The 13,703-nt window shown below is 43.3% G+C and overlaps 1 protein-coding gene across 3 annotated transcripts in view; it reads left to right on the top strand.

Annotated features, from left to right (window-relative positions):
• Positions 1-13,703, top strand: part of prmt3 (protein arginine methyltransferase 3) — a 195,549-nt gene that overhangs the window by 22,435 nt on the left and 159,411 nt on the right. For all 3 annotated transcript variants that reach the window (XM_069904895.1, XM_069904900.1, XM_069904905.1), the window contains exons 6-8: positions 859-1,030; positions 3,964-4,108; positions 11,152-11,217. In XM_069904895.1, the coding sequence (XP_069760996.1) occupies positions 859-1,030; positions 3,964-4,108; positions 11,152-11,217 (383 nt within the window). The remainder of the gene's footprint in view (positions 1-858; positions 1,031-3,963; positions 4,109-11,151; positions 11,218-13,703) is intronic.

Genomic DNA, 13,703 nt, shown 5'->3' on the forward strand with positions numbered 1-13,703 from the left:
ATCAAGACTCCAGCAGATTGCTTGGTGTTCCACATTCCAGCATCCTGAATGTCTCTTGAAAATATGAACATGGTGTTTTTTAGTCGGAGCAATGATGAATGTGCATTCCTTTCCATCAGTCCCATATCAGTGGTACCACCAGTGGAGATACAACTTTCTACCATTTCCTGATCCATCATTCCAGTGAACCAGGAGACTGCAAATAGGAAGTTAACATGCGTGTTTAACAAAAAAAAAACAGGTTTAATTAGAACACATGGGTAAAACATGAAAGTCTGGAGAAACTCAGCAGGTCAAACAGTGTCCTTTATACAGCAAAGATAAAGATACATAATCAACGTTTTTGGCTTGAGCCCTTCATCAAGGTACAAGCAAGTGCCTGAATAAAAAGACCAGCTACCTACATTTTGCTCACACTTGATGAAGGGCTCAAGCCCGAAACATTGGATGTGCAACTCTATCTTTGCTATGCACTGTTGACCTGCTGAGTTTCTCCAGCATTGCGTGTTTAATTAGAACATACTGGAATCAGGGAAAGGGAAAAAAAAGGATAAAGCACAAGTGCCATTCCTATAATAAGTCAATAATATATATAGTTGTAAATTTAATGACAAATGTTCAATTTTTTCTGCAATAAAAGTTCTGTTAGTGGTCTGGGAAGGGGCTTGAGCTCACCAGACCTCCACTTGTAGTTTTGTTACAAGTGGTCTGTGGTAAGCAAAGGAATTTTGGTTGTGACCTCGGTGAAAAATGACATGCATGATGTAGGACTCTGGCCTGAAATGTCGACTCGCTTTCCATGGATGCTGCATGGCCTGAGTTTGTGCATTGTTCATTTGGCACTCATTCCCTTTGCAGATATTGATGAGATCTGGGAGGGTGTGAAGAAGCAACCAGGTTCATCGGAGAAGGCTAATAGTGAAGGACAGGCCCAAGCCCTCCTCTCACAGCGCTTGGAGGAAGCAGAGAAGAGGGCAGAGAAAGCCGAAGTAGCGATTGAAAGGATCATGGAAGATTTGCAAAAAATGAGGTGTGGATTTTATTTTTTTATTCAAAGTTCATCTGAAAACGTATGTGCAGGGAAGGTACAAAGGAAACTTGGTCAATAATTTGAACTTGTGGTTCTGTAGAATTGTAAATATAAATTTAAACATACAGCATGGTAACAGGCCATTTTGGCCCATGAGCCTTTGCTGCCCAATTGATCCTCAACCCCCCCCACCCCCAGTAGGTTTCAAACAGTGAGAGGAAACTGGAGCCCCCGGGGAGAGCATACAAACACCTTACAGACCGCGCATATTAGCGGGATTTGAACCCTGGTCCCAATTGCTGACGCTGTAACAGCATTGCACTAACTGCTATGCTAACCATGGCACCCATAAGTAAAAGTAATTAAATATTAAAAGTTAATTTATCTTTAATGCTGCTGGTTTTAATAAGGCGGCACCATTAGCAGGCAAGTCAAATATGTATTTAAAATTAATATACCAGCAGCTTTAAATTAAGATGAACCTGTACTCTCTGAAGAACAATTGTTGGATAAGCTATTTTAAAGAGACCTAATTTACAAATATAATGAGTTGAAGCTTGATTTTAAAAAGTAAAATAGTTGTTTGAATTTGCTTTCTGTAGAGATCTGTTTTAATAAACATTTTTTGGGTTTCTTTATTCATTTGTGGCATGGATATGATTGAAGGTTGTGGTGTATCTGATATGAATTTCACAAAGGCCCATAAGAGCATTCAGTTTTTCTCTCTCAAATCTGTCAGATGTACTAAAAGTCAAGTATTAACCATGAGCTGTGCTGCCAACCAGGCATTTCTCCTGTACTAGGACAGATGACACTGTGCTGCTAAAAGGAATAAGTATTTAATGATAAATGAAAAAAGAAACGGAAGGGAGAATCCCATCGACAACTTGGAAATCTGAGTGACCTATTACATGCTTAAAAACTAATCAAAGAATATTGAATTTCTTAAAGCGAAGTGACAGAAGAATGTGTTAACCAAATTGGTAGAACAGAAAGATATAGCGGATATTCAAAATCTGAATCAAAGCAGTAATTGTTGATATCGCAGCAGGCCAGACAGGTTTTTCGGAGAGAGAAGCAGGGCCCATGATGAGAGTGGGTGTAGAACCTGCAAATGGCATAGTTCTTGTGTTTCTGGGCTCAAGGAATGTCACATCTCGACATTTAGGGGCAGCATGGTTGGCGAGGCAGTTCGCGTGGTGCTGTAACAGCACCAGCGAGCAGGACTGGGGTTCCAATGCCACGCTATCTGTCAGGAGTTTGTACGTTCTGCCCATGTCTGCATGCGTTTTCCCACTGTTTGAAGCATCTCGAATGTTGTAGGTTAATTGGGTGGCATGGACTTGTGTGGCATGGACTTGGGGGCCGAAATGGCCTGTTACCCTGCTGTGCATCTAAATTTAAAAAAAATTAACTGGTTAAACTGCGAGGTTATAAGTTGGGTTAGATCCAAAACCTCTGCTGTGCGATGTTATTCAGGCAAAGTATGGCAAAGTGCGATCAAACTGGTGTTTCAAGTTCCAATGAGTTGTGCCTCTGCTAGAGTTGCCCAGCAGTTTCTGTCGCTGATTCTGTCTTGGCAAGTCTTTTTTTTTGCCTGACTTGGTTCTGTTGATAATATTCATGCCTCAAAGCAGGTTGTGGATTGAAGTCCCACTCTGTTGAGGTGGAAGTTGAAATATAAACAGCCACTGTGGTAGGTAACAGAGGGTATACTGCGCACTTAGAGGGTCGAGTTGGTATCTCTCAGGCGAAACACCAAAGCTTGGTGGCACCTTCCTCTGGGGTGGATGTGAAAGCACCCACTGTTTGACAGAAGAGCAGTGGATTTGCCATTCTTATTTCTCAACAAACACCTGTGTGCAGATATCTGGTCATAATCACACTGCAGTTTGTGGAAACCAACTCTGTGTTCGCTAAATCCACTATTTCCTGAATTACAACCGAGACCAGGCTTCTAAAAGCAGACAATTGGCCTTAAAATGCTGTTTGATGTACTGATTATGGAAAAGCCCTTTGCAGTCAAGGATCTCCATTCTATCTGTCCATGACAGACAACCCATACATGCCAAAAAAGAAATGACTGGTCTTGCATTCGGGATACACACTGCAATGAATCCCCGGTGTCAGGTCAACACTCAGTTCCCAGGAACTGCGAGCTCCTGCAATCTCAATAAATACCTTTTTTATTATATTATGTTTTTAGATATAAAGCATACAAATAACATCAGGGATACAAAATCACCACTCTTAAGGATAATTAAAGATGAGTAACCCTAATCCAAATCTGCCCACTGTTCATTTCAAAGCATTTTCGGTTGGAGCTCAACCGCAATGAATGCCAGCCTTTTGTTTCTGTGAAGCCTGTGCAGTTGTAATTGTTCAAGGTTCATTTTATTGTAATAATATGTTAAAAATATCACATGCATGACATATTTTTGCCTGAAGCAAAGCAGAGTCGCCATTAGTATTGGAGCTGCTAAATTGTATAGGGAATTAGTATAGGAACTGCTGAATTGAGTCCCTCTTGTGGCTGCTCTGCTTGGAAGGTTAGAACTGAACCTCCCGTACATCTGCGTCACACCTGAGCATTCCTGCCAGCCAGGGAAGATGTTGGTTCCCACCTCCCCTGGAGCTTTGGCAGCAAAACTTATGTGGGGCTGTACATTGCCACTGCATTTCAAAGCAGCTGTTGCATTGCAGTGAGAACTCTGAACAGCTGCTTTACTTTCAAATAAAATTTGCAAATCCTTTGTGCCGCAATCCTGTGGGCTGGATAATAATTGGTCAGGAAATGTGTAATTTCGGTTGCAAGACAGCAGAGGGAGTCAGAGCACAAAATAGCTTTGAAGTCTTATTGGAAAATTCCATTGTTGTAGAATGGCTGTGGTTCAGTGAGTGTGCCTCAAGGGTGTGTTTTAAATTGATTACAGACAATATGTGCAGGATTTCGTGATAAATGCAGATGCCAGAACTGGTACATCAACCACAAATGCAATAGCAGACCTGCGAGAAGAGGAGGAAAGCATCTACTTCAGTTCTTATGGGCATTATGGCATTCATGAAGAGATGCTGAAGGTGAGGTTACGATCCCATAAGATTATATCTTCAGAGAGGAACATTTTTTTTCCCTCATCCTGCTTTTGCTTTTCTAATCCATACCATGTTGTTCACAGTACTCCTTCCAAAGTGCCTTTGAACCTTTATATTTCAGAATTAACCTCTGACACTGGTGAGGCTGAATGGGCACTAAGGCGTAATTGAAGCATCACGCCAGAGACCTTCAAATCTGAAATGTGCTGGAAATAAAGTTGAAATACTTGGCAGGACAGGCAGCATCAGTGGAGACAGAAACTGATTATTGTGTTGCGTTAACGATCCTTCATTAGGTAAACGTAAAACACAGAAATGCTGAATGAACTCGGCAGGTCTTGCACCGTCCATGGGAGGTTCATGGCTGACTTTCTGATCTTGAGCCCTTCTCAAAGGTATGAACAGAAAGTAGGCAGGTGCCTAAATTTAAAAATAAATTTGTGGGAAATTGGAGAAAAGCTTAAAGCTTAAATTTAGACATACAGCATGGTGACAGGCCCTTTAAGCCCATGCGCCCGTGCAGTCCAATTAACACCCAAATGACTTACAACCCCAGTATGTTATTGAACGGTGGGAGGAAACTGGAGCACCCAGTGGAAACCCATGGAAAATGTACCAACTCCTTACAGTCAGTGCAGGATTCGAACCCCAGTCTCTGGCCAGGTAACAGTGTTGCACTAACCATACCGCCTTTGTCAATTTTTGAGTAGATATCGTTGGTGTTTGGCAGGAGTGTGTGCATGGAGGAAATTAATTTTAAAAGTATTTTGGAGGCAGAAGGACAAGAACAGACCTGGAGTTTGGTCCAGAGTTCCGATATTTCTGCTTTCAAGCATGAGTCCCTCTCCGGAGTAAGGCAAACCTCTGGACATTGACTGGTGAAAGATGCACAAGGCCCCAATGATTGGGCTGCATCTCAGTAGGTGATTACAATCTGTCAATGTCAGCAAGAATCAGGAGATGACTGCAGCACCTTCAAAGAATTTGGAGGAGACGCTGTAGGTAGGATACTGGAATCGAACTGGACACGCAGAGGAAATCCTGGAGGGGTCTCTGCTAGGTTCTGAAATTCAAAGAATGCAGCCATTGGATCTAGAAAGGGGCCTTGGTTGGGTGGGTGGGGGGGGGGGTGTCACAGCTTAGTTGGGTGTAGTCCAGAGAGGGCACTGGGATGGATCACTACGAGGTCAAGAGGTTCAGTCAATGCAGAAAGAGTAACCAGAGAAGGCTGAGGAGAAGGTCCCGGTTAGGACCAACTGGGATTGGGGGAAGTTGTTGTTTAGCAAGCATTGCTGGTGTAAAGCAGCCATCGAAACCTTTCCTCAGAATTCCATTAGCTTCACAAGCTGATGAATGGACAAAGGAGATTTGTCAGGGTTGGGGAAAAATGGATGGGAGGAGAGAGAAGAGACTGAGATCGTCAGGAGAGGGAGAGGGGCTGGAGATGAGAGAAAGAGGGGGAGCACCTGGTGAAGAGAAAGGAGGAGGGAGCTTAGGTGAGAGGGAAGATATCAGGGTGGGAGGGGAATGGAAAGCAAGGTGATGTGGGGGTGGGGAAGACAGGGTGAGAGGTGCTTGGATGGATGAAGGAATGGGAATAAGGAGGAGCAGTAGTCAAAAGTTTAAGCCTGAACCGCCAACATTCAGTTCCAAATTGTAAATGTTGATAACAGTAAAAGGTCCCTACTCCAATGCTTCCAATCATGAAAGCAACCCTTCACCATCACTCTGACCAAGCCCATTTTAGATCTAGTTTTCCCAATAGTCTCCATTCACAGACCTTTCATTATCTGGCTTCTGCTTTCTGTCCATCTTGAAGAAAGACCCCATATTTGTTGTCCTTCAGTCATCTGGCTCTTCCCGTGTTTAGAACAAAGCAGGAAAAAGGTGTTTGAGGTAGATTGCTGATGGTGAAATGTGCTCGGGAGGCCTTTAGGCTAACTCCTGCTATTTCTTCCATTACCTCCGAGTCTCTTCTTAGCCCCTTTCACACTTACATCCCAGTAAATTGGCCGTTCAGTGTCCCAGGATAGGAATGGGGGGGGGGGGGGGTTTGGTCTTTCACGCTAGACCACTCCTAACTGGGACACTAAATACTTTCACACTTGCAAGGGTTTATCCCTAGAGTTTGGCCTGTCTACCTTTAATCAGAAGTGTCTGGAACATTGCTGCCCATTTCACACATGCCTGATTTCAACGCCAGCATCTGCAGACTGAGGTCGAGGCCTGAAATCGCCGGCGTGAGATGACGTCATCTCACGCCGGCGTTGAGCAGATTTTGCTTTCACGCTTGCCACTTTAAAGGCCGATTGGCGCTCGAATCCTGGGATTACTGGCAAGTGTGAAAGGGGCTCCAGACTTGCCCTTGGCTTATTTCCATTTTTCATCCATCTGCATCTGCTTCAAGTTCTATCGACGCCAATAGCACCCAACATTACCTTGTCACCAGCTCACTGGACCCTCTTTTATTGAATTCTTTGACCCCAAGATTTCTATTGGCTAGGAAGATAGAGAGGTTTGAGATAAAGGCAGATTGGGGGGGGGGGGGGGGGGGTTGGAAAATAAAGCAAACCAAAACTGCAGGTGCTGTAAATCTGAAATAAAATGCTACAAATTCTAAGCACTTGAGTTTTAACTGTAGTTCTCTCTCCGTGGAAGCATCCTGACCAGCTGAGTATTTGCAGCATTTTATGATTTCCTTAAAGACATGGCAAAGCAGATCAGCCAAAGTCTTTTTGAACAATGCAAGAGGAGCTAAATGGTCCTCAAGTGTTCCTCAATGGCAAAATGTATTTTTTTCCCCCACATCCTGAGCTTTGCAGAAGAAATGAAATAGCTTTTTCCTTAGAGTTTTCAAATTGAAAAGCAAATGACTGCAGTGAAGTACTGGTGCCTGCGATTGCATCGAGGAATCCAGTTGATTAAACTCAGGCAGAGCTGTATATTGAGGACACAGACTGGGCAAAACCTGCTCACTTTCGCTGAGCCAATGCATCAGCCAACTGGTCAACATTCTCATTCTTTGGGAGATCTGACCAAGGCTCGACATCAAATAACATTCCTGTCAGATTTTATTTTGATAATAATGTGCTGGGGGCATTCAAATTTCAGCTGTGCTCTCTGCTGTCTATTTGAAACATGACTCCTGAAATAGCCATGCCTACTTCATTTTAATTGTTAAGATACCATGTTGTCAAAAATATCAGCTGTCTCGGAGGAATGGATATCCTTCATTTGCTGTGCCTTACCTTTCCAGTTGTCTCCTTGGGGATTCTCCTCCAGAGAGAGTTGCAGAGAACCTCTTTCATTCCTCCCTCTGTGTTTTCCTTCTGCACTCGAGCCGTGTGACCATGTTTCCTTGACACAATTGTTCTCTTTTAGGGCAGCATCCTAACGTGGACATTGTTTTCAGTTGAATCAATACTTATTATACAATTTTAATTTCAGCCATGACGAAGGCTGGTCAGGATGGTAATTCTGGGCTTTGATGGGTTGCAGGAATGTTGGTTTCTTTGCCCCTTGGATTTCCAGGTTTACCTGAAGTTCTTTCCCCAGTTCAGTGAAGTATTTTGGGCTAATTTGACATCAAGGAGATACTTGGCAGGGATTGCACATCAAAGAAATGCTTGTGTAAAGATAGGTAATGAGTCAGCAGACAGGAGGGAGATTGAAAACTTAGCTGAATGGTGCACCAACAAGAACCTCGCACTCAATGTCACCAAAACCAAAGAGCTGATTGTTGACTTCAGGAAGGGAAAACCAGAGATGTACAATCCAGTGATCATCGGACAATCAGAGACGGAGTGAGTGAGCAAATTTAAATTCTCAGGAGTCACTATCTCAGAGGATCTTTCCTGGACTAACACTCTCCCTGGCAAATTTCTACAGATGAGTGCTGGAAAGAGTGCTAACTGGCTGCATCACAGTATAGGGACACCAATACCCTGGAGCATAAAACTCTCCAAAAGGTAGTGGACGCAGCCCAGGACTTCCCACTATTGAGGACATTTACAGAGAGCTGCAGAAATCATCAAGGATCCCCACCATCTAGCACACACTCTGTTCTCACTGCTACCGTCAGGAAAGAGGTATAGGTGCCATAAGACTCACACCACCAGGTTCAGGAACAGTTGCTACCCCTCCTCCATCAGACTCCTCAACAACAAACTCAATCAGGGACTTGTTTAAGGACTTTTACTTTTGCACTTGATTAAAAAAAAATTCTCTCTGTATTGCATAGTCTGTTTGTTTATATACATTATCTGTTTACAGTTCTTGTTTACATACATATGCTCTTGTTTTGGGAAGGGTTGTGCTTGTCATGTGACAGCACTTCCCCCCTACCTAGTTGGAGGACACACCACCTGCCAATCAAAGTTTGGTTCCGCCCCACTCATTAGTGCACACCTTGCTGTTGGGACCATGTAAATTACCTGAACTGGACTCTCCAGCCTGCCTGCACGTGTCCTTGGGCCATTGGCTGTTGTAATTGGATTAATCCTCCTGGCACTGAGCCATTGGATCCCTAAATGATCTGGGCTTGTCTCTCCAGCACTCTAAAGGTACCATGTGCTCATTGTTCTCTCTCTTTGCCGGTTTGGGACCACCCTGCTTCACTCCAGGCCTAGAAATGTGGAAGGGTGCTGGAGAAACTGTTGGTAAGATGTGCACTGTTAAAAGGGTTGGGAGCGTTTAATTGGTGTCCCTTGTAGCAGAGAGCCATGCCAGCACTGAGTCAAGGGGTGGTGGGGCATCAGAGTAATTTTTCATTGTATGTACCAGTTCATTGTAAAAGTGAGTGTGTGTATTTTGTTGCCCTGCTATCTCTTTCCCATAGCTGCTGTAAACTTGTGTGTGTGTGTGTGTGTGTGTGTGTGTGTGTGTGTGTGTGTGTGTGTGTGTGTGTGTGTGTGTGTGTGTGTGTGTGTGTGTGCTGCATCAGTTGCCATTTCCCACACTTGCCTTCTATAAATAAAATCCTTCGCCATCAAAACTGTGTTCAGAATCCTTGCCTTTGAGACCTACCAAACCTGTTTCCTCACTCACAACAGCTCTGTCGAGTTTTTATTTTGCACTACCGATAATAAGTGGTAATTCTGCCTCTCCTGCGGGAAAAAGAATCTCAGTGTTGTATGTAACATCATGTATGTATTGTGATGTTAAATCTAAATCTAATCTAAAATTATAGATGCACATTTTGAAATGTACTTTTCCTCTCAGGCCAAACTCAGGTGAGACAACTGTAACTAAAGTCCTCATTATCATCATTGAGTTCATGCTTGCAAAAAATAACGAAGGAAAGAAAAGAGACAAGAAAATCTCTGGGGTCTATAGCAGAGCACAAAAGTACTGGAGAAACTCAGCAGGTCACACAGCATCCATTGGAAGGAAAAGGGAGTTGATGTTTCAGGCCTGAGCCTTTTTTCAAGAGTATTTAAATAACAAGGCGGGGGTGGAGAGTGCGGGGGGGGTGGGGTTGGAGTTGGGGAAGGAAAAGCAGCACAGGCTAAGTCTGGGTGTTTACAGGGTCATAGAGGTTAAGTGCAGTGGCGGGGGTGGGGGGGGGAGAGCAGTGAGAGAGGCTCTCAGAGAACTCCCTCCAAAGAGAGAACGAGAACCTCTTTAGGGTAGGTATCCCTCAAAGAGACTGCAGTGGAGTAGCAAAATGGAGGTAAACCAGATGGTGGGGTCCAGTGCAGAACACAGAGTTCCTGGAGAAACTCAGCAGATCATGCAGTACTCGTAGGAAGCAAAAGGCAGTTGATGTTTCGGACCTGAGCCCTTCTTAACGAGCGGCGGAAATCAGACAGATGTCTGAATTAAGAGGTGGGGTGGGGTAGGGCAGAGGATGGGGAAGAGCTGATAGCCAATCAATGATTGCTGAATGCAAACTCCACTAAATTCATGGACCGTTCTCCAGGTGAGCCCCTGAATGGTTTCAGTGGGTCATTCCTCGTGCTGTGAAATATCATGGCATCAGTTGTAGAAATTTCATGCTGCAGTTTCTTATAGAATAAATCAATTTTGGCATAACTTGACATTCATGCTCTGGCCTTGTGCGCATTGTTAGTTGTGGGACATTTATTTGCAAAACTGTTAAATTTCCAATGCTTCATTGTCACCTGAGGCAGGATGGAGCTTTTGTCTGTGTTTGGTAGAATGACAAATCTATGCCTGAGGTTGTGATTAGCTTCCCATTCTTTAAATGCATCTTGAGTAAAATGAATTGGTATCTGGAATTCAAGCAACTGGCAGAAAAGATTAAGGAAAATTAATTTAAAAATAAATAAATAAATAAGAATAAAATAATCAGTAAAGGTTAAAATTGTAAATGATCTCTGAAGTAACACATAAACCTTTGGTGAAGATGGGAGCAAATATTCAGCCAGGGGAGGGAGGGCCTTGGTTGTGCTTTGGTCATATCAGCTCTTTAAATAAAGTGTGAATGAAGTTGTGTTTGAATAAAATGATGTCACCAGGTTGAAGATCTGGTTGATGCAGCTCTCATTGGGGTGACTCTTAGTGTGTCTTTTATCTCTTTTTAGATAGAGTCGTCCTGTCAGAGGTTTTATCTGTAAACTTAGAGGAGCAGGGGGTTAATTAACTATAATGTTATTGTTTGTGTCTTTTGGACAGCTCCATGGAGGGGGAGAAACCTGCAGATGCAGCAATGGTTAAATGTTTTCAATGAATGTGACTGAAAATAAAGTAAAATGCTTTACAGTTTATATATTCATGCAAGTAGAGTTTGTTCAGTGTAAGTAGAGTGTGCCATTTTTGTCTTTTATCGTTTTAACTGTTTATTCTTAATGTAGGTGGATTAGTTAGGCATTGTAGGAGTAAGTCTCTAGCAACCAGGACATTTCACTTATCCGGCATAGGTGTCAGATACCAGGGGTTTAACTGTATTGCCATATATTTATTATCAGGAAGAAAAACAATTTACAAATATTTTGTCAATCCTTTTATATGCTGCTATTTAAAATGCACTGTTTGAATGTACTGTTTGTTTGATTATAAATTTGCAGGACAAAGTGCGGACGGAAAGCTACAGGGATTTCATGTACTCCAACTCGCATATTTTCAAGGACAAGGTAAGAGCAGGTGGACCAGTGGTAATAGCAGGTGTAGGCTCAGTTACTGGCCTCTTGAGGTAGATGATTATTGGCAGCAGAACTTTTTTTCTGGAAGGATTTAATTGAATCGTCCCAGAGTTTATTGCACATTAGTTTTTTTTCCCCTCTCTGTGCTTAGAAACTGGAGGGTGCTGATCACGCAAGTGCAGATCATTGGTGCCATTGTGTTGTATGGGATCTCATAACTGTTATCAGCTCCGCAGAACGGGACAGCTGGGAAAGCAATTTTGAGCTGTTCATTTGCACGTTGCTTGTTAAACGTTGAAAGAACACAGAAATGCAAGGATGCCCAGGGGCGTGTCCATTGGCTGACCAGAGTTTTTGAAATATCATTTTGCTCCCATTCTTTTATTATGGTATCTGTGATTTTTTTTTCCCATCTTGAACTTGTGGACATTGTGCCCGAATTGAACCCTCTTCCCAGGGGGCAGTGGCTGCACGTATTATCTCGTCTTTTGTGAAGAATTTAAACACGGCCCCTTCATTGAACTGGACTCTGTTCCTTGGCTACACATAATGTTTTAATTTATTCATGCTTCATGTAATGCTTGTTAGAATTTCAGGCTTGAATCTGAGTTGACCTCAACATTTCCATTTTTTTTTTTGTAGCTTAGGAGTCTACGATTTCATTCACATTGTCTTTTTAAAAAAAAATTCAAGCTTGTGTGCTCCACTTCCCTTGGACTGAACCAGCACTTTCTCAAAGCTTGCTGTTACTGGCCCAGCTACTCATTCTTTAATCTGGTTCTTGACCCTTTGTGATGAGTTGTTGTTGAAATGTTTGTTGCTGTCATTCTGCAGTCTTCTATTGTTTTCACTTCCTCGAACCATGGAGCATTAATTTACAGCACAGGAACAGGCCCTTCAGCCCTACTAGTCTGTGATGAACTTCTTTTCTGCCTCGTCCCACTGACCTGCACCAGCCCACAGTCCTCCATACCCCTCCCATCCATGTACCTGGCCAAATTTTTCTCGAGCTTGCATTCACCACTTCAGCTCGTTCCAGACTTCCACCACTCTGTGTGAAGAAGTTCCCCCTAAACTTTTCCCCTTTCACCCTTAACCCATGTCCTCTGGTTTGTATCTCTCCACCCCTCAGTGAAAAAAGCCTACCTACATTTACTCTGTCTATACCACTCATAATTTTAAATGCCTCCAAGGAAAAAAAAAATTCCTAACCTGTTTAACCTTTACCCGTAACTCAGTTCCTGAAGTTTGGGGCAACATCCAAGTATATCTTCTCTGCACTCTTTCTATCTTATTGATATCTTTCCTGTAGTTAGGTGACCAAAACTGCTTCTTGTTCTCTTCTTATTCTCTTATTGTTAGAGACGCCAGCATTACTAATGGCAACTCTTTGTTTGCCTTAGAGCAGGCAAAAGTTGAAGTACATCATGTGCAGTATATTACACAATATTGTATGATTATGTGACAATAAAAGGTGTAACGACACTGATTTGCCTCAGCTTACAAACAATTAAAGAATATGTTCACTAGTTTCTCTCAGCACTCCATGAAATCGACTTCCTTTTTATTATTCACTAGACTCAACATTGCATTCTTCAATTCCACAAACACCACCCAGCTAAACTTCTCTGACCTTTTCACTGCCACTCCTGACACTCTCGCTCTCCTCTGACGAAGGTAAGAACATGACCGTGACAAAGCAACCTCGAATCTTTCTTCCTGATCATCTCTGTTTTGGTGTTTGTTCATATTGAACCCTGTATTTGATTATCAACTATGGCTGTATCTGATCTTTTCCATACTTTAAATGAAGGTTTGTTTCTGTCTCTTCTTGCTTTAACTTGAACTGGACCGTCACAGCCCATCACAAACCTCTGAGCATTTCCTCATCCATTCTGATGAAGCTCCTCCTACAGCGGTGGTTTCATTTTTTTGACTGACACCTGCATTGTTCGGGAGCCTTCCTCAAGCATGTTCTCTTCTCCTTTGACTTGGAGGGTCCATTCCCATTTTCTCTGTCCGCTGTGTCTGCCACCCCTTTGAAGAAATCCTGTATATTTATCGGATGTGAATTTCCAATGGGTGGCCAGGCGACGCAGCAACTGAAGCCATTATCCAACAGCTCCGGCAGCCGTGGTTTTATCCAGAACTATAGTGCTGTTGGCATACAGTACACAAAAGTGCTGGAGAAACTCAGCAGGTCATGTAGCATCCACAGGATGTTGGCATTTTGGGCCTGGGCCCTTCTTTGGGAATGTTGAAAATCTGGCAGATGCCTGAAGGAGAAGGGGAGAAGGGGAGAAGGGGAGAAGGGGAGAAGGGGAGAAGGGGAGAAGGGGAGAAGGGGAGAAGGGGAGAAGGGGAGAGGGGAGAGGGGAGAGGGGAGAGGGGAGAGGGGAGAGGGGGAGGAGTGCAGGCTGACAGGGAAGAGATAATAGATACAGGTGGGAGGGCAAAAGAGAAAGAAGCTGAGACAT

This window comes from Narcine bancroftii, chromosome 1, assembly GCF_036971445.1.
Source record: "Narcine bancroftii isolate sNarBan1 chromosome 1, sNarBan1.hap1, whole genome shotgun sequence".
In the NCBI taxonomy this organism is placed as follows: Eukaryota; Metazoa; Chordata; class Chondrichthyes; order Torpediniformes; family Narcinidae; genus Narcine; species Narcine bancroftii.